The sequence below is a fragment of the Solea solea genome, chromosome 11 (assembly GCF_958295425.1).
Source record: "Solea solea chromosome 11, fSolSol10.1, whole genome shotgun sequence".
Classification (NCBI taxonomy): Eukaryota; Metazoa; Chordata; class Actinopteri; order Pleuronectiformes; family Soleidae; genus Solea; species Solea solea.
The window spans coordinates 24,040,817-24,060,338 of NC_081144.1; the positions used below are offsets into that span (position 1 = coordinate 24,040,817).

The following is a 19,522-nucleotide window of genomic DNA, read 5'->3' on the forward strand; positions in this document are numbered from 1 at the left end:
TTTCCTCGTCCTCTCACAGTGGAAAGACATGCAGAGTGGATCTCAACAAAAACGTTGACCCTGTGATGGGCCGATGACCCCACCCACCCAAAGTCAGCTGGGCTTGTCTGCAGCTACCAGAACTTAAATAAGAAAAGCAGCAAAGAGAACTGATAGCACAACTCCAACAGAGAACAAGTTTAATATCACAAATGCAAAACACTACTTTACCTTTAAGACGTGAAGGACAAACCACATTCCTGGCAGCATGATAAAACAATGAAAACCAAAAGTTTTGAACAGTGGAGATTGAAATGATATGACATGGATGAATAAAAGTGGAAAAAGAACAGATGCAAAGTGGAATATATCATGTTTATTGACACATGTATTATCAATATATTATAATACTAGAAACTCCAACCCTAACCCTAACCTGACCTTAAGTGTTGAACCCTGTCAAGACCTCTGAAGTTGTGAGGACCTGCACACACACACACACACATGCTTTTATACATGAATGATTTATTAACACGCCTTCTTTTACAAATGTAAACCAATGTTAATGTTCAGGAAGGAGTGAACGCTGTGTCAGCCCGAGGCACACACACACACACACACACACCTTTTTAAAGCCGTAACTGCAGCGTAACTTGTGCATCCAGAGTGCTGAATCAGCTGTGTTGTGTTTGAGTGATTTCAGCTGGTGGATCAGAGAGAGAGAGAGAGAGAACAGATAAAAGTGAAGCAGCTCAACAATCCTCAGTCCTCAAGATAAGCTTGTCTTTAACAACACACAGAGAGAGAGAGAGAACGCCGCAGAAAGTCCAGGTAATGGTTTTGAGTGATTGGACAATGTGTCATACAAGTGTAAGGTTTCAGCCCGGCCTCCCTCTCTCTCACCCAGCTCCTGCAGCCAATGGCAGCACAGCACAGGCTCCTCCCACAACACCAGGGTTTAAAACTCCTCTGAAAGTTCTTCACTGTCTACCCTCTCTGGTCTCTCCCCTCTGCCTGCCTGCCTGCCTGCCCTGATTCCAGGCTACGTTTCGTCCAAGAGATCAAGTCCACTCCACTCCTCCAGAATGTCCAGCTACAAGTCCACGTCCTTCAACGTGAGGTCCTCCTCTGCGCCCAGATCCTACAGCAGCATGTCTTACTCTGGACCAAGCATTTCATCACGCAAAAGCTACAGTGTCAGGAGCTCCGTTGGTGGAGGCAACCGGGGCTATGGAGGTGCTGGGATCACCAGCTCCTCCGCCTACAGCCTGAGCTCAGGCATGGGCGGAGGCGGAGGTGCAGGTATGGGAATGGGAATGGGAACAGGAATGGGTATGGGTATGGGTATGGGTATGGGCTATGGTAGTGGTGGCATGGTTGCCCAGGCCCCCATCACCGCTGTGACTGTGAACAAGAGCCTGCTGGCCCCGTTGAACCTGGAGATCGACCCCACCATCCAGGCCGTCCGCACACAGGAGAAGGAGCAGATCAAGACCCTCAACAACCGGTTTGCCTCCTTCATTGACAAGGTAAGAAAAAGTCTTACATTCCATGGGAGAAGGGGGAGTGTTGTGTGACTTTTGGACTCCACTGTGCACATATCCCAGTGTAGTCTTTACAGAGAGACAGAGAGTTGTGAGGGAACGGGTTTTTTTTGCACACAGGCTCATGTGTGAGCCACATGTTCTGCAATTTCCTCACGTTTTTTATATACCCCCACCCACACACACACACACACACACACACACACCCATACACACTAATACCGAAAAGATTGAAATGTGCTTGAACCTCAGGGCTAGGCTTCTCTATCTCTTGGCTCTTGGTTTTGGTGGTTATGGTGATGAAAAACAGACGTGCGGAAAGAAAGAAGGAGAGCGAGAGAGAGAGAAGGAGAGAAAAGGGTGTGTCATGGCACAGCTCAAGGCTTGTGATACCAGTTACCTTGGGATTGGTCCCTCCTTTCAGCTGGGGTGTGGCTCTATATCCACTGCCTTGGTGGCCCACACCCCTCTCTCTCTCCACACACACACACACACACACTCATACAAACTTCCATAAACACACGCACACTGAGTGCCATTGTTCCTTATATGACAATACCTTCTTCAGCAGTGACATATTTAACCAAAAGAGTCCACTGGGTGTGTGCACGGGCTAACTTTGAGTCACTTATGTAGTCATTGAAAGCAGGACGGCATTGTCCTCTAAAGGCCCGAGCAGCGGGTTAATATTTAAAAAGGCCTGCCGGCCGGTTTCATGTTCCAGTTGTCACCAGCTGCCTGGCTCTGTATCAGCTCTCCTTCTCACACCGCTGTGAGGATAATGTGCATTCTACTTTGCCGCTGAAGAACGATAAAAACCCTTATCTGGCAGCAGATATCTGCGTTTTTCTTTTTACTCCAGTTCAAGTAAAGAGGTTCACAGTGAGATGTGATCTGAGCTGTGCAAGGTCCACTGTGTCACAGATCAGGTTTCACTATCACGGTCACAAATATGCAAACTCCCCCACCTGCACATCTTCCCCTCCTCCTCCTCCTCCTCCTCTTCCTCTGCTCACCTGGCCTTCACTGTCCCGCTCCACCTCCCCCACCTCTTTCATTTTGCTGCTCTCCTTTTTCATCACACCTCTAACTCGGTTAAATATTTACTCTTCTGCATCTGCCTGCGGATGCAACACGTCACCCACACCCTCCCCCCTCCCCCGCTCTGTTTCTATCTCGCTGCACATTTGTGTTCCCTCAGCCGCACAAAAACAGGAAGAAATCCTTCCATGGCCAGACTTTTCCAGCCTCGTCACGCTCTCCGTCCCTGCTGCCCGCTGTCAGGATGCACACACGTCACACAGGCTTTCCTTTCATGGAGCAGATCACCAACCACGTAGAAGATAAAACTAGAGTATAGACGGTGAATCAGTTCCAGGAAAAAATGGCCATGTTGACAGTGACTGTGGGACTATTTCGGTTGGTGACCGGCAAAAAGTGTGTAGTCCATTTACCCGGTTCTCTTCTCCCGGCATCAGGTCCGCTTCTTGGAGCAGCAGAACAAAATGCTGGAGACCAAGTGGAACCTGCTGCAGGGACAGACCACCACCCGCTCCAACATCGACGCCATGTTCGAGGCCTACATCGGCAACCTGCGCAGACAGCTCGACAGCCTGGGCAATGACAAGATGAAGCTGGAGGCCGACCTGCACAACATGCAGGGCCTGGTGGAGGACTTCAAGAACAAGTGAGTGAACGTTATATGCAGCAACAGAGACATAAAAAGAGGCGTAGGGCTCGTCTAAGTGTTGGACAGGATTTGGGACTTTTCAAGTCAGGCTTAAATTATTACTATTTTTTTTGGGTGGACAACTCCCTACATCTGTCCGTTGTCTTGCGTCACAACCAAACTCGTGGGAATTACAACACAGAGGAAGCACGTTCTCAGCACAGATTACGTTACATATGGCTGGAGGTAAAAACTCATTCTACAGTTGCGTGTCAGCACAGCTGTCTGCAGCTTTTACGTAAGACAACAACATCAGCAGGAATGAATGCCTGGCTGCTGACTCACAGACAGGTATGATGGGACCACATGTAGTCGTTAGCTGTCCACAAACAAATGGGAGTGCATGAGCCGGGACGTTCCTGAGGGAGAAATGTCACCAACACCTTCTCAGGCCTCTGGCCCTGAGTCAACAGACGGTCTGAGGCTAAATGTCTCACAGGAGTCCTAAAGAGTTACACATGGACCACTTGTGCCTCCTAGTGTTTTGTTGGTGTATTAACTGAACAGGAGCAGAGATGAGAGATGAGATGTTCCTGCAGAGCCACAAACTGATCTTTTCTGTATGTTGTTTCCTTTTTACTTCTCAGGTATGAAGATGAGATCAACAAGCGCACAGAGTGTGAGAACGACTTTGTTCTCATCAAGAAGGTCAGTATCTCACTATTTACTGAAGTATTTAAAGAAGTGCTTTAAAGATAAACAATTAAATGTGTTCCAAATCAGAGCAGAGAGAAGCTAAAGCTATAGGATATTATAGTATAGGAGATTCTTAAGCATTAGAAGACCTCAGGTTTTCCAGGAATTCTGCTCCAGGCTTGAATAGCATAAATGTTAAACAAAACCCTTTTTTTGGTTACACAGGATGTGGACGAGGCCTACATGAATAAGGTTGAGCTGGAGGCCAAGCTCGAAAGTCTGACGGACGAGATCAACTTCCTCAGGTCGATCTACGATGAGGTACGGCACAGAGTCGTCTTACCTTTCCTTAGACGTTTGTGGTGTCGGTGTGGAGTAGTTTGCTTCCACAACCCTCCAAAGCGGACAATAGCCGGAAGGGGTTTCCTCAGTAAGACGGGGGGACTGACTTGTTTGTCTTCTTCAGGAACTGCGTGAGCTCCAGAGCCAGATCAAGGACACGTCAGTCATCGTGGAGATGGACAACAGCCGCAACCTGGACATGGACTCAATTGTTGCAGAAGTCAAGGCACAGTATGAGGACATCGCTAACCGCACCCGCGCCGAAGCAGAGACATGGTACAAGAGCAAGGTAATGAATGATATTTATAGGTATTTGTTTCATTTTCAAAGACTTTTAAGGTTTTCACGTCTGCTAATATCTCACTTTTCCTGACGTCTGTTTTAGTTTGAGGAGATGCAGACATCCGCCAGCAGATACGGAGATGACCTGAGATCTACCAGGACAGAGATCGCAGACCTGAACCGCATGATCCAGAGGCTGACATCCGAGATCGATTCTGTCAAAGGACAGGTATGAAATAAAGTGTTTTGTTTTATTGAACTACATTAGACCAAAACAATAAGGAGAACAGAGAACGTTTTTACTGTAAAACTGAATCTCTTCCCAGCGTGCCAACTTGGAGGCTCAGATCGCTGAGGCTGAGGAGCGCGGTGAGATGGCAGTGAAGGACGCCAAGTCCCGCATCAAGGACCTAGAGGATGCCCTGCAGAGAGCCAAGCAGGACATGGCCCGCCAGATTAGAGAATACCAGGACCTGATGAACGTCAAGCTAGCTCTGGACATTGAAATCGCCACCTACAGGAAACTGCTGGAGGGAGAGGAGGACAGGCTGGCAACCGGCATCAAGGCAATCAACATTTCCCAACAGAGCAGTAAGTCACGCGTTGTTGGTAAAGCTTTCAGAGCCTTCCCAGATCTCGCATTTTAAAGCTCACGTGTTCCCTCAAACAGCCAGCTACGGTGGCGGCTACGGTGGCGACTCCATGAAGGGCGGCTTCTCCAGCAGCTACTCCAGCGGCTACAGCAGCGGGTATGGCGGCGGATACGGCGGCGGATACAGCAGCGGCGGTGGCGGGTACAGCAGCGGCGGCGGGTACAGCAGCGGTGGCGGTGCCGGTTACGGCAGCGGCAGCAGCAGCAGCGGCATGGGCTTCAGCGGCGGCAGCAGTGGTGGTAGCTACACTCAGAGCAAGAAGAACGTCGTCATCAAAATGATCGAGACCAAGGACGGCAGAGTGGTGTCCGAGTCCTCCGAGGTCATCGAGGATTGAGCTGACTTATAGAGTTTAGAGGTGTAGCTGCCTGTTCTGCTATGATCTAGTTTTATACTCACAGTTCACCCCCCTTTGCCCCCACAACTGTTTTAACAAACAAGTCTGAAGTAAAACCGCTTTCCAGCCTGTCTCCCGTAGAGCCTAAACCTGTTCTTCCATGAAACGACAAACAAACGCGACCAAAGATCTGAAAAGGGACCAAAGAATTTAGGATCTAAAAAAAAACCCTATATTATATCTGACAGTCTTTTACTAAAAAAAAGAGTTGTGTTGTAGAAAGTGAGATTAAAAAAAATAAGAAATTTCAAACACTTCCAGCAGCGATTCCACACACTGACGGGCTGTCGCAATCAAACGGACTGTGGCGTTGTCAAAGGAACGTGAATGTACTAAAAACAAGTTCTCCAGTATTGTTGGTTAACTAATGTCTTTAAAATTCGCCTGCTACAGTAGGTAGTGCATGTCTTCCCTGTGCGTGTTCCTGTAACTGAAACTGTTCGACCCCTTAGGAGGCGGCCCACGTCACACTGTTGTCCTGAGGTGCTGTTTTTGCTACCAAACCAAATAAAATGTGTTTACTGAAAAAGTACAAATGTGTTGATTTTTGTTTTAAAGGAAGGAAATATCACCTGGTTTTGTGAGTGTTTGGAAGTTCCGCCCGTAGTTCCTTACATTCCCTGTTACGGTCATTGCTGAGCGAGACTAATTTGAATAAATCAATGAATAAATAAATGATTTTAAACACTCACCTTACAAAGCAGAGCTGAAAAAAGTCAATTATTTGTAGCCAATGAGGAGAATGAGGTCAGTGGGACGGTGGAGTTAGGTTTGGTGGACGGGTGTCATCCACGTAACAGCAAGGCAAGTTCATTTATAAAGAAACATTTCAACAACAAGGCATTTAAAAACATACAGCAGCAGCTGTATGTAGAGAGGTAAAGTAAAGGAAACCTTTAACCTTCACAGACCTGCACACTTCTGGGAGTTTGTTCCACATATTTTAGGGCATAAAAACTGAAACTGCTTCCTCCATGTTTAGCCTGGTACTGGGGACACAGAGCAAACTTGACCCAGGTGACCTTAGTGGTCTGGATGGTTCATAGTGGAACCCTAACATGGTCAGAGATGAATTTTGGGCCTAAACCATTCAGTGCTTTAGAGACTATCAACAGTATTAAAAAATAAATTTGTTGGCACAGGGGAAGCCAGTGTAAGGAGCTCAGAACTGCAATAAAACTTAAGGTAAACTTACGTATAAACTTACTGAAGGTATGGCCAAAAAATGCAAGATAAATAATGAACAGAAGGGGGCCCAGGATAGAACCCTGCGGAACACCATTGGTAACTGGACATTTGTTTACATATATAATATATATGAATATATATATATATATATATATATATATATATATATATATATATATATATATATCAGGGGTCGCGTTAACCGAATATTTTCCGTCATTGACTGTTTTTTTAAAATGGTGACGGAAAAATCTGAGGGCCATCCGTCATTTTGACAGATTGCAATTCACACCCCTGACCACTTGGTGGTGAAGAGCATATTACAGTAAGTTGAAAGTAGAAAAGAAGAAAAATGTCACGGCAGTTGAGTGTCAGAAGTTTCTTTAAAAAGCCCAAAAACTATGTTGATAAAAGAGGTGAAAAAAGAGGGATAGATGCAGATGCAGATGAAGGACAAACTCAGCCCTTGGCCTCAGCGGAGCGAGGAAGCGGCAGTAAGGAGGTTAGGCGAGTTCAATGGGAGCGGGAGTTCTCCTGGCTGAGGAGGGAGGATAGAAAAATGTTGTGCGACAAAATAAAGATTCCCATCGGAGAATCTGAGCATCATTTCTGACCTGGACACCGTACTCAATGCATCTCGCTATCCTTGTAGTGCTGACAGCGTGTTAAAGAGCTATGGACAGGAGGCTTTGGAGCGCGTCTGTGACCGGTGCAGCTGATCCACTGGTGCAGAAGGAGCGCATGTTGAGGGATTTCCTACCACGCGCAACTACGCGCAAGCAGGCACGCGATTTAAGTCTATGTGGATCAGGAGGAAGGTGTGAGACTGTGCGTTTAGGCCACAGGTGAACTGTTCATATTCCACTGCAATATGAACAATGCAATTGAATATGTCATTATTATCATTTAAAGTGACAGGTAAAAATTGATTATGATGGGATTTTTATGACCCTGTCAGTCAAAATGACAGACAACGAAAAAGTCTAGCGCAACCTCTGATATATGTATACAGTAATTTACGATTTATGAAAGATGGTTTATAAAATTGGTCAGATTAAACACGAGGGAGCTGAGCGAGAATAATGACTAAACAGAGACATATGGGATGTCAACAAATGAACCTCCACATGAACCCGACAGCAGCAGCCATCTGCCTTTTATTGCTGTTACTATGAGTATTATTAACTGTGTTGACCTTCAGCTTACTGCTATAATTTGACACGCCCAAAAATGAACAGAATTATTAGACTTTTAAAACTGTGTGTTTAAATGCAATGAGTGACAGGACATGAGCAACTTTAGCTGGATGCTCGCTGAGGCCAATGTCGAGCATAAATTCAATCTGGACCTCAGTCCAAAAATGGCAACAGTCTGGTTTTCTCCATGTTTTTCTTGTTGTTGTGGGTGAGAACATGTGTGTGAGTGTCTAGACTACAGTAGTTTGGGTCCACTTCAGTACTTGAATATACATAACATAGTCATTCAACTAACCAACCGGAATTTTCTGGCTTTGTTAATCCAGATTAAAAACAGTTTCAGCCAGACTTAAGTGTTTACATGTATTGTAAAAGTCAGGCTTTAGTCGGACTAACGCAACAACACACTCATCACGTGTCCATGTTGTTAAAACGTCTACAGCTGTGATCCTCAAAGAGTGCTCTGCCGCCCTCTGGTGTGCTGTTGGCGGTACTGCAGTTGGGCCATTAAAGAAAGTCAATAAAAATCCATTTTGTTGTTTTCATAAATAACAAACACAAAAGATGATTGAGATACAACAATAAATGACTATTGTAGAAAAAAATAAATGAATGGAAACATTTGATTGTTATTTTGACACAGTAAGTCACGATTTGCAAACATTAACTCGACATTTTGAGATTATTTTGACATTGTACATAAAAACTGTTCTTGTATCTATGCCTTTATGAGGTCCAGAAAACTTACAAACCTGTCTTTGTGGGGACATTTTGTCACAGGTAAGGCTTGGTTTTAAGGCTAAGGTTAAGTTAAGGGGCGAGTGAATTGTGTCTATGAGGTGTCCTCACTAAGAATACAAACAAGTTTGTGTGTTAACGTGCATGAAAATCACCATTTCCTTTTTTTTTCTTTTTTTTTTCAAATGTGCCGCTCAGTGCGTCATGACGCACACACACCCTGCGACAGTGCGTCGGTGCGTCAGCAGCAGCACCAGCAGCAGCAGTTGCAGTGCTCCTCTGACGCCTATGCGCGGCGCTGTTCTCTGTTGTGTTTCGTTATGGTGCCGCTGCTGGCCGCAGATGCGGCGATACCCTTGCGTGTGAACGCGTCGTGGGGCGCTCGGTCAGCGGCTGCGGGGACGCTGCGCCTCCGGTGACTGATTATTATTATTATTATCATTATTATTATTGTTGTTATTAATATTATGAGGAAGAGGAGGAGGAGCGACCGTCGTCAGGAGGAAGGACGCGCGTCTGTGTCTCTGTCTCTGTGTGTCTGTCCATCAACGGCCCGTGGATCGTGGTTTGAGGCTGGATTTGAAGATCACAGCAGGGAAGGAAGGATGTGATGGTGAGTCTCTGCTGCTGCTGCTGCTGCTGCCGCCGCTGCTGCCGCCGCCGCTGCCGCTGCTGCCGCCGCCGCTGCCGATTTAAAAACCATGGTTAACGCTGCAGATGTTTCACTGTAGCCATGTTGACTTCACTCAGGCCTGACGATGGATGCTGTGATAAAAGGCTAATCACCTGCTTTGTAACCATGACTGCTGCTGCTGCTGCTGCTGCTGCTGCTGCTTCTTATCTGATCCTGTGGGCTTTGATTATATTAAGAAGAATAAGCAAAGTCAGGAGACATGATGAGTTCAAAGTGCATCATTCTGCAGTAAAACCAGAGTCAAATAAACAACTCAACAAATGGAGGGGGTGAAAAAAGAGTCTTTGATTTTTAGCCACTGTGTTAAAAAATAAGGGTAGTAAGTGATTATTTTAGCATAGTAAGTGATTATTTTTGAGCTAAGTCAGGATTTTGACACAGTGAGTCATGATTTGCGTGATTTTTGTTGACATTTTCAGACTTTTTGCCATAAAAATAATGATAAAGTGTGACATTATTCTGATATAGTGAGTCAAAATGTCGAGAGAGTGACTCGTTATTTTCGTATGTTAAGTTATTATTTTGAGATCATTCAAAATATGGAAAGAGTAAATCTTTTTTTTTTTTTTAAATGAGTCTAGATATGGACAGAATAAGTCATTATTATTCGTATATCATTATTTTGAGATATGACATTGACATATGGAGATAGCGAGACCTTATTTTATGATAGTAAGTGACTATTTTAAAAATGAGTGACGCAATTGATGGAGTCATTATTTGGACATAGTAATCCGAAATAATGAAAATATTATTTGATCAAAGTTGCTTTGGATGTAAGCGTCTGCTAAATGACATGTAATGTAATCATTTTAACTTATTATTTAGAGATTAATCAAGATTTTTACATATAGTAAGTCATTATTTGCAAATATTATGTTGCCATTTTCAGAGATTTTGTCACTGTTTTTGACATCGTGCATCACAAATATTGATAAACTGTGGCATTACTTTGATACACTTTGATATAAAAATACTGAGATAGTGAGTTATTATTTGCAAAAAAGTTAAAGTTATTTTGAGATATTAAGTGGACAAACTGTCATTATTTTGATGTAGTAAATCAAAGATATTGAGATCAAGTTATTTTAATAACAGTGCAATGATTTCAAGATAAAAATGTGTAAATGATGAGACAGTACGATTATGATATTAATAAATCGTTTTTTAAGTAGAAAGTCATTACTTTGAGATATTACATCAACATATTGAGATGTGAAGCCATTATTCTGACACAGTAACTCATTATTTTGATCCGGTTAGAGTTTGTGAGTCATTTCTGTCCTAAGCAGTATTAGTTTGAGACGGAGCCGAAATCGAGATAGTTTGTCAAAAATAACGTTTTTGAGATTAAAAGTCATTTTCCTGAGAATGTAACTCAAAAACATTTATTCAACGCTAGTAATTTTTTTTGGGAAAGTGGATCTAGTTTTTGTCAAAATGAGTTTCCATAGAGTTGAAACAGACTCTTCATAAATTGACCCGCACAGTAAACGGCTTTAGAAACGTCAGTGAACAACAACACACTTCATAAATCTGTCGTTTCTCACTTTTATCGTCCTCTGATGTCTTCACTCTGTCACAGTCTGGACAGTTTGGACATCTGTGGACAAACAGGACGAGTGTGATGTTGGACTTTTGACTTGATCTGCAGGCGTCAGCATCTCCTTCATATTTATGTCTCTGTGGAAAGTCACAGCTGAAAATAAGCCGTGGCGTCTAAATAAAGCAGCGGACGTCACATGTGTTTGGAGCTGCCCAGCTTATTTTAGCTCACTGTGTGTGTGTGTGTGTGTGTGTGTGTGTGAGAGACACTCACTCGTCACATCTTTTTCTTCATCTTTCAGAAAAGGTTTGATGATGAAAGGAAGAAGAGGAGCAGAGAGTAGGAGGATTGAGAGCTCATTTTAATCTGGCACCGTTTACAATCAGGTACTGACAATATATCTACAGATAAATCTATAAATCTACTGTAAAATCAATAAATCAACAGTAAAATCAATACATCTACAGTCAAATCAATAAATCAACAGTAAAATCAATACAGTACATATCTACAGTAGAATGCAGTAAACCACCTGGATTATCACTGTATGGTGATCATGGCGTACTGCGGCCGCTCTCTGGACTCCCCGTGCACTCTGGCCTTGCTGGTCGGCTTCCAGTTCGCCTTTGTCCTCTACTTCTCCCTTGGGGGCTTCAGAGGACTGGTGTCCGTGTTGGTGCACACCACGCAGCCGGAGTTCGATTACTCTCGACCGCACGACGTCTACACCAACCTCAGTCACCTGGGAGCGCCGCCCCCGCCGCCTCGCAACTCTGGCACGGGACCTCCTGCCACGGTGCCACCGCTGAGAGACTGCCAGATCCCATCACCACTGCTGGGTAAGAGCCACGACTTATTGTTCAGATGATGATTTCTTTGTCATATGGACAGAGACCAGGAAATATTCTATATAATAGTTTGGTTTGGTACGTTGATAATATCAACCGGTGCCAACCGTTCCATTTTTGGGCACCCTTCCCTCGGGGTTCCACAGTAATGGTACGGTATGGTACGGGTGGGGCTCAAGCCCATGACAGTCCCAAGTGAACTTGGCTTGGAAGCGGAGGGTTGCCAGTTTGAATCCTGGTAGGTCGAGGGATTGGGTTCCTTACCTGAGCAAGGTACCCAATCCACATTGCTCCCCATTGCTTGTTTGTTCTTCTCTACTTCGTTTCCTTCATCTTTAGTAATTTAAAATCAATTGTCAAAGCTTTTCTCTGTGTTTTTTGCATCGAGGTAAGACACGTCTTCAAGACAAAGACGTCTCATCTCGGCAGCAAACCAAAGACACTAGTGTAGGAGCTGTCTTCTGTATTTACTCCACAGTTTATGTGAAGAAGACAAACTCTGTCTTTCCTTTACAGGGACTTTAATGTGATGTGATGTAGACCGCAGCAGAAATCTGTGGATCCTATAAAGTGGAAGTGAGGGTTTAAATATGTGGCTTATAATGTGCGGTTTCATCGTTGAGTGTGTGTGTGTGTGTGGTTTTTCTGTCCAGCTATTCATATTCCATTCCTCCATCTCCTCCCCCAGTTGGACCCGTGTCCGTCCATCTCGCCGCACCTCTGTCTCTGGACGAGATCAGACAGAGGAATCCGTTAGTGTTGCCAGGCGGACGCTACCGGCCGCCTGACTGCGAGTCCCGCCACCACACGGCCATAGTGGTGCCATACAGGAACCGGCTTACCCACCTCCGTGCTCTGCTCTACCACCTGCACCCGTTCCTGCAGAGGCAGCAGATCCACTACAGCATCTACATTGTGCAGCAGGTCGGGTCAGGAACGAGTGTGTGACGGTATCGGGTTTCAGTTTACTCGTAATCTGAAGGACCCGTCTATCAAAGACAAGAGTCCTTTAACGACGACCTTCCACATGCCTTACAAGGGACGTCTGTCCATCCTCAAATCTGTGGTCCTGTCTGTCCCCACGTGGCTACAACAATAGAAGTGAAGAGTAAAAATAAGAGAACAGTCTTTTGAAACTGTCAATGTAGAGTCCTTTGATGACTTTGATAACTTGTTACTAATCTCTTTTTTTTGTTTTTCAATACTTTTTATTGAGTTTTAACAATGAACAAACAACACAACACTGAAAACCCCTCCCCAGACAGACATATAATATTTCAGTAAGACAGTTATTCATGATGACAATAATAGCAAGAGGAACCGTAGCAAATTAAAAGTAAAAACAGAAGTAGTATTACTGCATAAATAATTTAGAAACAAAATAAGTGACCGGACAAGAACAAAAAACAAAGCAAAAAGATAATAAAGCACTGTTTCCGGTCCATCACACATGATCTACATCACATGACCTGGGTGACCAGTCATCATTAGCCGTGTCACAGGACTGCATGGGATCGCTTCCACTCTAAGAGCTCGGCCTTCATAAGTAGATTTTTCAAATTCATAGGTATATAGTCAAGAAAGGGAGACCAAACCCTCAAAGATGTTCCATCCTTTCCTTTCAAAACAGCGTGTCGTTTCTCATGGGCGAGAGGATTGAATATCTCCCGTTACCAAAGGGTAACATTCCGTGGGGGAGGAGTTACTGATCTCTTATTTCAAGAAACTCTTGTCCGTCCCCAACACTTGGCTAGAACCGGACTATAGTGAAGAATAAGAGAGGAAATGAAGAAATGAGAGTCCTTTGATGACTTTGATTAGCAAAAGAAAGTTACAGTTTGATCACGGACCGTCTGGCTGTCTGCTAATACCACATCTTCTGCCTCAGGTCACAACATTACGAAACAATGTGTGGTGTATCAAATCTCTTACTTTTTGTAGCCTTAGATTAAGACTTGTATCAGAACCTTAGACGGACAAACCAGCCAGATTGAGCATTTCACGTTTTTTATTCGCATAATATGTCAAACGGTTGGCTGGACAGACTTGGCAGGTGTGTGCAGTGCTGACATAAATACAGCTCTATTCTGACGGGATTATTTTTTACATGGAGAGGTGAAGGTAAAGTAATTATTACCAGAGCTTCTCAGTGATTTTAGTCCCGTCTTAACGTGTCATGTCAGAAATTATTATCGTACGATGTCAGTAAAGATTACAGCGACTTTTAATGGGAAGTAAAAGATCGGAAAAAATGACCCCATTTCATACTAATCCCATGCGAATAGACCAGCAGTAAATATGTGCGTAAATATTCCGTTACTTACCGTTTACAAGCATTCTGTGGGTTTTTCCGTCCAAAGACGAACACCATTTTGAACCCAAAGAAGGTCAGAAGCCCTTGGGATTTCTTATAAATCTCCACCTGAAATCGATATTCGCGTTTTTAGCTTTTGTCTGCACCACATTGACATCAGGAGGTGAGGGCGGTGCGTAAAATCCATTGACCCCTCCCACTTTTGGTAGTTTAACTGAGATTGTCCTGTGGTAAAATTACATTACTCCACCTACTCATGTAAAACTAATCCCGTTGAAGCCTGCACTGGTGCTAGTAATAATATTAGAGTATTACAGCAGGTTAATATTCCACCTGACCCTTGACCCTCTGCCTCTGTCTCCGTCGCCAGTGGGGGAACGGCACTTTTAACCGGGCCAAGCTGCTCAACGTCGGCGTGCGCGAGGCCCTGCGAGACGAAGACTGGAGCTGCATCTTCCTGCACGACGTGGACCTGTTGCCCGAGAACGACCACAACACCTACACCTGCCACAAGCAGTTCCCCACACACCTGTCTGTGGCCATGGACAAGTTCAGATACAGGTGACAGAGAACTATAGCGCCCACAGCTGCACTTGTTGTTGTTACTGCAGACCTATGGGGCGACTGGGGGTCACCACCAAGGTTCTGTTTGGGTTTTTTTGTTCTGTTTTTGTTCAAACATTGTGTGTTGTTGATGTCCAGGTTGCCGTACTCGCAGTACTTTGGTGGGGTTTCTGCACTGACGCCAGACCAGTACATGAAGATGAATGGCTTCCCAAACCAGTACTGGGGCTGGGGCGGAGAGGACGACGACATCGCTGCCCGGTGAGGAGCGTCCACAGATCTGCAGCTACATGCACGACCCGTCTCCTACTTTTATCACTTTCTGTTTGCATGTTTTCATTCCTACTCTTCATTTCTACTTTTAATTTCACGTGTCTAACATCATATTTCACTTTCTGGACCAGACTTTTCAGGCAGGTTTTAAGACTCATCTCATTCATGCTGAGGCTCATTTCTCTTTTATCACTTTCCTGGCAAACAAAACAGTTTTATTACCATTACCATACCATACCAACATTTCAGGTCCTAAATAGATATGGGTCATTGAATGTGCTTGAATTTTTTGCAAGAAAGAAGTTAAAGTTGATATTTAAGTAAATGTCTCCCTTGTTTGTTACGGCGCCACCTACTGTTTCATGCCCTGCGTTTCTGATGTAGACTCGGCCTACGCAGGACAAACATGGAGTCGCAATTACTAGCGGTGTTGTGGACACTGTCCACTGTCTCTCTGTCTACCATTGACGTGAGATTCCGTGCAGAACAATGAGCGAGTAAAGTTAAAACAAGAGATGCCTGGGAATTGAAAATTTCATCAAAGACAAATTAGAAAGACTGACTTTGACCAAGATCCCAAAGACAATCACTTGTCCAGATGCAGAGCAATAAAAGTGCACGCCATCATGGATGAAGATGCTCTTACAAGTTTGTCCTCCCATCTTAAGCTATATCAGCACATTCGGTCCTTGGATTTGTGGGAATTTAGTCCTGGAAAAGTCCTTGAATTTGATGTCAATCAAGGTGTGGGAACCCTGATAAAAAAAGAGTCAATAAATAAATGAATGTTTTTCCTAGATCCATAAAGTTGAATTACCTCTCACAGCTCACTTGCAGTACTTTCAAAGCCCATTAGCCATTAGGGGGCAGCAGCCCTCACTTTGGAGTCAATAGTTTGGAATAACAGAATAAAATAGTTTTTTGATCCAGTGTTGATCTATCGCAGACTGATATTTCCTGGTTTTACTGGTTTTCCTGGTTTTACTGCGTTGACCGAGATTCTGATTGTCTTGTTTCATCTGTCCAGAGTTCGTCTCTCTGGCATGAAGATTGTGCGCCCTCCAGTGGCCATCGGCCATTACAAGATGATCAAGCATAAAGGAGACCGAGGCAACGAGCAAAATCCACGCAGGTACGGCTGCACAATGTCGAAAGAGTCAGCCTCCAAACTGCACCTTTCAAGTTTGATCCGTGAAAAACAAACACAGAAAAACTTGAGATATCGTTTTGGTCTTTCTAGGTTTGACCTTCTGAAAAGGACCAGGCTCAACTGGCGCTCTGACGGCCTCAACTCTCTGACCTATGAGCTGCTTTCCAAAGAGCTGGAGCCTCTCTACACCAACCTCACCGTCAACATCGGAGAGGATCCCCGTCTGCCCCCGGGGAAAGTGCCCGTTCCCGTGAAAACGGCGGCACCTGTGCACCAACGTAGCACCAGCAAGAGCGAAGGCGCGGTCAAACAGAGCCAGGATTCGACGGGGGCCACAGTGGCAGCGGCGAACATGACTGTGGCCAAGTCAGTCGCTGAGGGGGCGGAGCCTATGCGGTCAAAAACAAAGAGTGAGACGACACACAAAGAAAGAGGTGTTAAGACATAGGACGGGGTGACTGCACTGCAACAAAGTAGTTTAGATCAGCTCTGCCGTGGACTTCAAGTACACCAGCTTTCTGTGCTCCGTGCAGGTAATTATGCAAGGGATCAAACGAAGAGGCCACTTTGGTCCAGGGCTCAAGAACACGACTGAGTCACCACCTGGTTTATCTTCCACTGAATGTGACTCTGCTTCTTGGAGAAAGTGATGGACACGTTTCCACACAGAGGTCCAAAATAAACTCAATGAACACGAGACGGCGAATATATTAAAATCTCTACCCTTTTCCAGACACATCGCAAGTCGTATGTACGCAACCCATCTGCCGCCAGCAGCTTCGCCAAGTCTGCGGCCAAATTACTGCTACTGCCCCTACGCCACTGTGGGTCTGTGTTTCTGTGCCTTCTCTCTTTGATGCGCGTTTTATAGACTGGTAAGAGTCGCTTTCAGATGTTACCTCTGTCCTCTGAGGTTTAAGCTGATCCAAGGAAAAGAGCAAATGGTTTGTTCCAACTTCCAGGACTGCCGTTTTATATCGCGTGCACTGACAAAAGCGTTGACCAACTCCATAGTTACCAGACAATTCTAAAGTTTTATATTTATATAGAGACTTATTTATTTGTTTGTTGTTTTGTCGTCTGCTTGTCTACAGTCTGGTGCCTCTCTCTCGCTCTACTCTCTTTCTCTTACATTTAGTTTCTAGACAATCAAAAGATCGCCCCCTGGTCCGACCGCATTAACAAATTGGAGGAAAAATCGTGTCACATAAACATGGACTCGGCATGCTAGTTGTCCTAGTTTGACAGTATTCGTAGAACTGTGCTTCTGATACCGTCTGTGGTTATATAATTTTTCTTTGAGATTCAAGAGTTAAGGGGGAAAACTTAATGTTAGCACTGGATTAACCAGTGTCACACTGTGGTTTAATTACAACAAAAGTGTGTAGTTGAAATAAAGCACTGTGTATCTTTGTGTAAGTGAGCGCCAGAGGTGAATCATGAGCGCAATTCAATGACTTGGAGACTACTATGCCTGTACTGCAGGTATTACTGGAGTATTCCACTAGAGGGCCCACTTCAGAGTTGATATAGAACTACCAAAATTAAGTGTGCAAATTTAATAAGTAGTCTAAGTAGCTAGTTAACATTCTGAGTAAAAGAAATGCTCGAACAAGACGTGTCCGAGGGAGGTGTAGCATCGTTCTCTGCCTCTTCTTTGGTAGGAATGCGTCCTATTCCCTACGTCCCCACATTTGTACCGCCACCTGATGGGGTAGTGGGATACTACAGGACCCTGACACGCAACTATATCAGGGTCCATGTGTGTGGAAGTATACCACGGGCTTAATGCTCCCTGTTATACTTGTGCAGGCCGAATGTTTCCACCTGATATCAAGTTGTAGTTAGCATTTTGTGGCCCTGGAACATGCTAACCTGGCTAGCATGGTTACTATGCTAAGCAGTCTGATCGTAAGATTTTTTGTTATCTTCTGTTACCGTCTGTTGCGTACTAGCCTTTGCACTGCCCCCTACCTTTCATTTGAGTATTACAACTTGCGGACGTGTCAACTTCATGTCGGAGGAACAGACTCAGGTTTTGTAGAAAAAACAGAAACCCTATCAGGGTCCATTGAGATCCAACGCATCGGGCAGAGTTCGAACAAATATATCGTGATTGTAATTGTGAAGTATCACATATTTGTTATTTCATATCTACTGAATGTGCGTATTGTTGGTCATTTTCACTGCATGTGTGTGTGTAAACAGAGGAAACAAGTAGTAACTGTGTATCTGATGTGTATCACCAACAGGGTGACAGCTCACTGTAACTGCATCAGGCATTCCAACCTTACCAGTACTTTTCGGGTTAGGGTTGGACTTTGTAGTTTTTCAGGGTCAGGTTCAAAGTGTACACATATGTAGAGTTAACAGCAAGTGTATCTCTGGCCTAATGTGGTATTAACAATACTAACACTTTCAGTAAGTAAGGGAGATGAGACCTGTGTTTAAGACACAAAACCAGAACATGCATAAACCTGTAGATCTTTTTGTGTTCACAGCTAGGGTCGGGTTCTAAACTGGTAGAGGTTTCTGAAAAGTAGCAAAGAAACAACTTAATCCACACTGTTCATGTCACGTCTTCAGTTTTTGCACCAGATTATAGAGAGTAGGATCATTGAGGATCAGTATCGTTACCAGTCTTTGAATCCAAATCCCTATTCACAGCTTAAATATCGTGTTTCATCTCTCTGGCAGTCCTTTTTTTTTTTTTTTTTTTTTTTTTTTTTAAGTAATAACTACGTGGAATGTAATATTTTTCGTGTCCCTCATGGTTGTTTACCTTTTATTTATTTATTTATTGATAGATGCGGTGCTTGTATTTAACTTGAATCTGAACACTGGTTTGTATAGGTTATAGGTTTAGGTCTTGCTGCTAATAGACTTGGGGAAACTGTTCAACAATGATGATGTTGCTTGAAAAATGACATTTATCACAGTGTGTAATGAATGTATTTAATTTATTGGTTATTTATTTAACTCATTGGCTGCCAGCCATTTTCAGAGCAGTGGCCGAATTGACGTCTATGGCAGCCAATGCAAAAACTTTACTTATTTGATTTTTTCAGTGCGGGTGTGTGTGTTTTAGGTCTTAAAAACACGCCCGCATCCACTGTGTATGGACCACATCCATTTTTCTGATGTTAACATTGTGCCTCATGGTGTATGTAATGGCACTTTTCTATTATACAGTTGTATACACGTCGTTTTCCTTTACTTCATAGAACCTCAATGTAGACGGGGTCAACATTGCACGGCTGCGTGAGACTGTTGTGACGTGGTTTGATACGCGACACAACGCGTGCAGCCCAGATTTTGGAACAGCACTCAAAGAGCACGTTGGGTGCGCGTGTGTATGCCGCATGAATTTCCGCCCCACCTGTAGGTGGAGTATTGAGACCCGCTCACCAAGCAGGCGGAAAACCATTTCAACAACAGAAGAAGTAGTC

The 19,522-nt window shown here is 44.2% G+C and overlaps 2 protein-coding genes across 3 annotated transcripts; both read left to right on the forward strand.

Moving 5' to 3' along the window:
- The first annotated feature begins 950 nt into the window (after positions 1-950).
- Positions 951-6,098, forward strand: LOC131468057 (intermediate filament protein ON3-like). Its single transcript, XM_058641914.1, has 8 exons — positions 951-1,508; positions 3,002-3,210; positions 3,840-3,900; positions 4,114-4,209; positions 4,355-4,519; positions 4,616-4,741; positions 4,839-5,103; positions 5,183-6,098. The coding sequence occupies exons 1-8, from the start codon at positions 1,065-1,067 to the stop codon at positions 5,500-5,502; spliced, it is 1,686 nt and encodes a 561-aa protein (XP_058497897.1). The 5' UTR covers positions 951-1,064; the 3' UTR covers positions 5,503-6,098.
- Positions 6,099-8,804: 2,706 nt separating this feature from the next.
- On the forward strand, positions 8,805-19,000 carry b4galt3 (UDP-Gal:betaGlcNAc beta 1,4- galactosyltransferase, polypeptide 3). 2 transcript variants are annotated; one of them, XM_058641916.1, is made up of 8 exons: positions 8,805-9,297; positions 11,226-11,310; positions 11,426-11,763; positions 12,461-12,696; positions 14,457-14,647; positions 14,789-14,911; positions 15,951-16,055; positions 16,164-19,000. In XM_058641916.1, exons 3-8 carry the CDS (start codon positions 11,472-11,474, stop codon positions 16,519-16,521), a joined length of 1,305 nt encoding a protein of 434 aa, XP_058497899.1. In that variant the 5' UTR covers positions 8,805-9,297; positions 11,226-11,310; positions 11,426-11,471; the 3' UTR covers positions 16,522-19,000. The 2 variants fall into 2 exon arrangements, with proteins under 2 accessions (XP_058497899.1, XP_058497898.1); XM_058641915.1 differs by having other exon boundaries at positions 8,806-9,297; positions 11,439-11,763.
- The last annotated feature ends 522 nt before the right edge of the window (positions 19,001-19,522 follow it).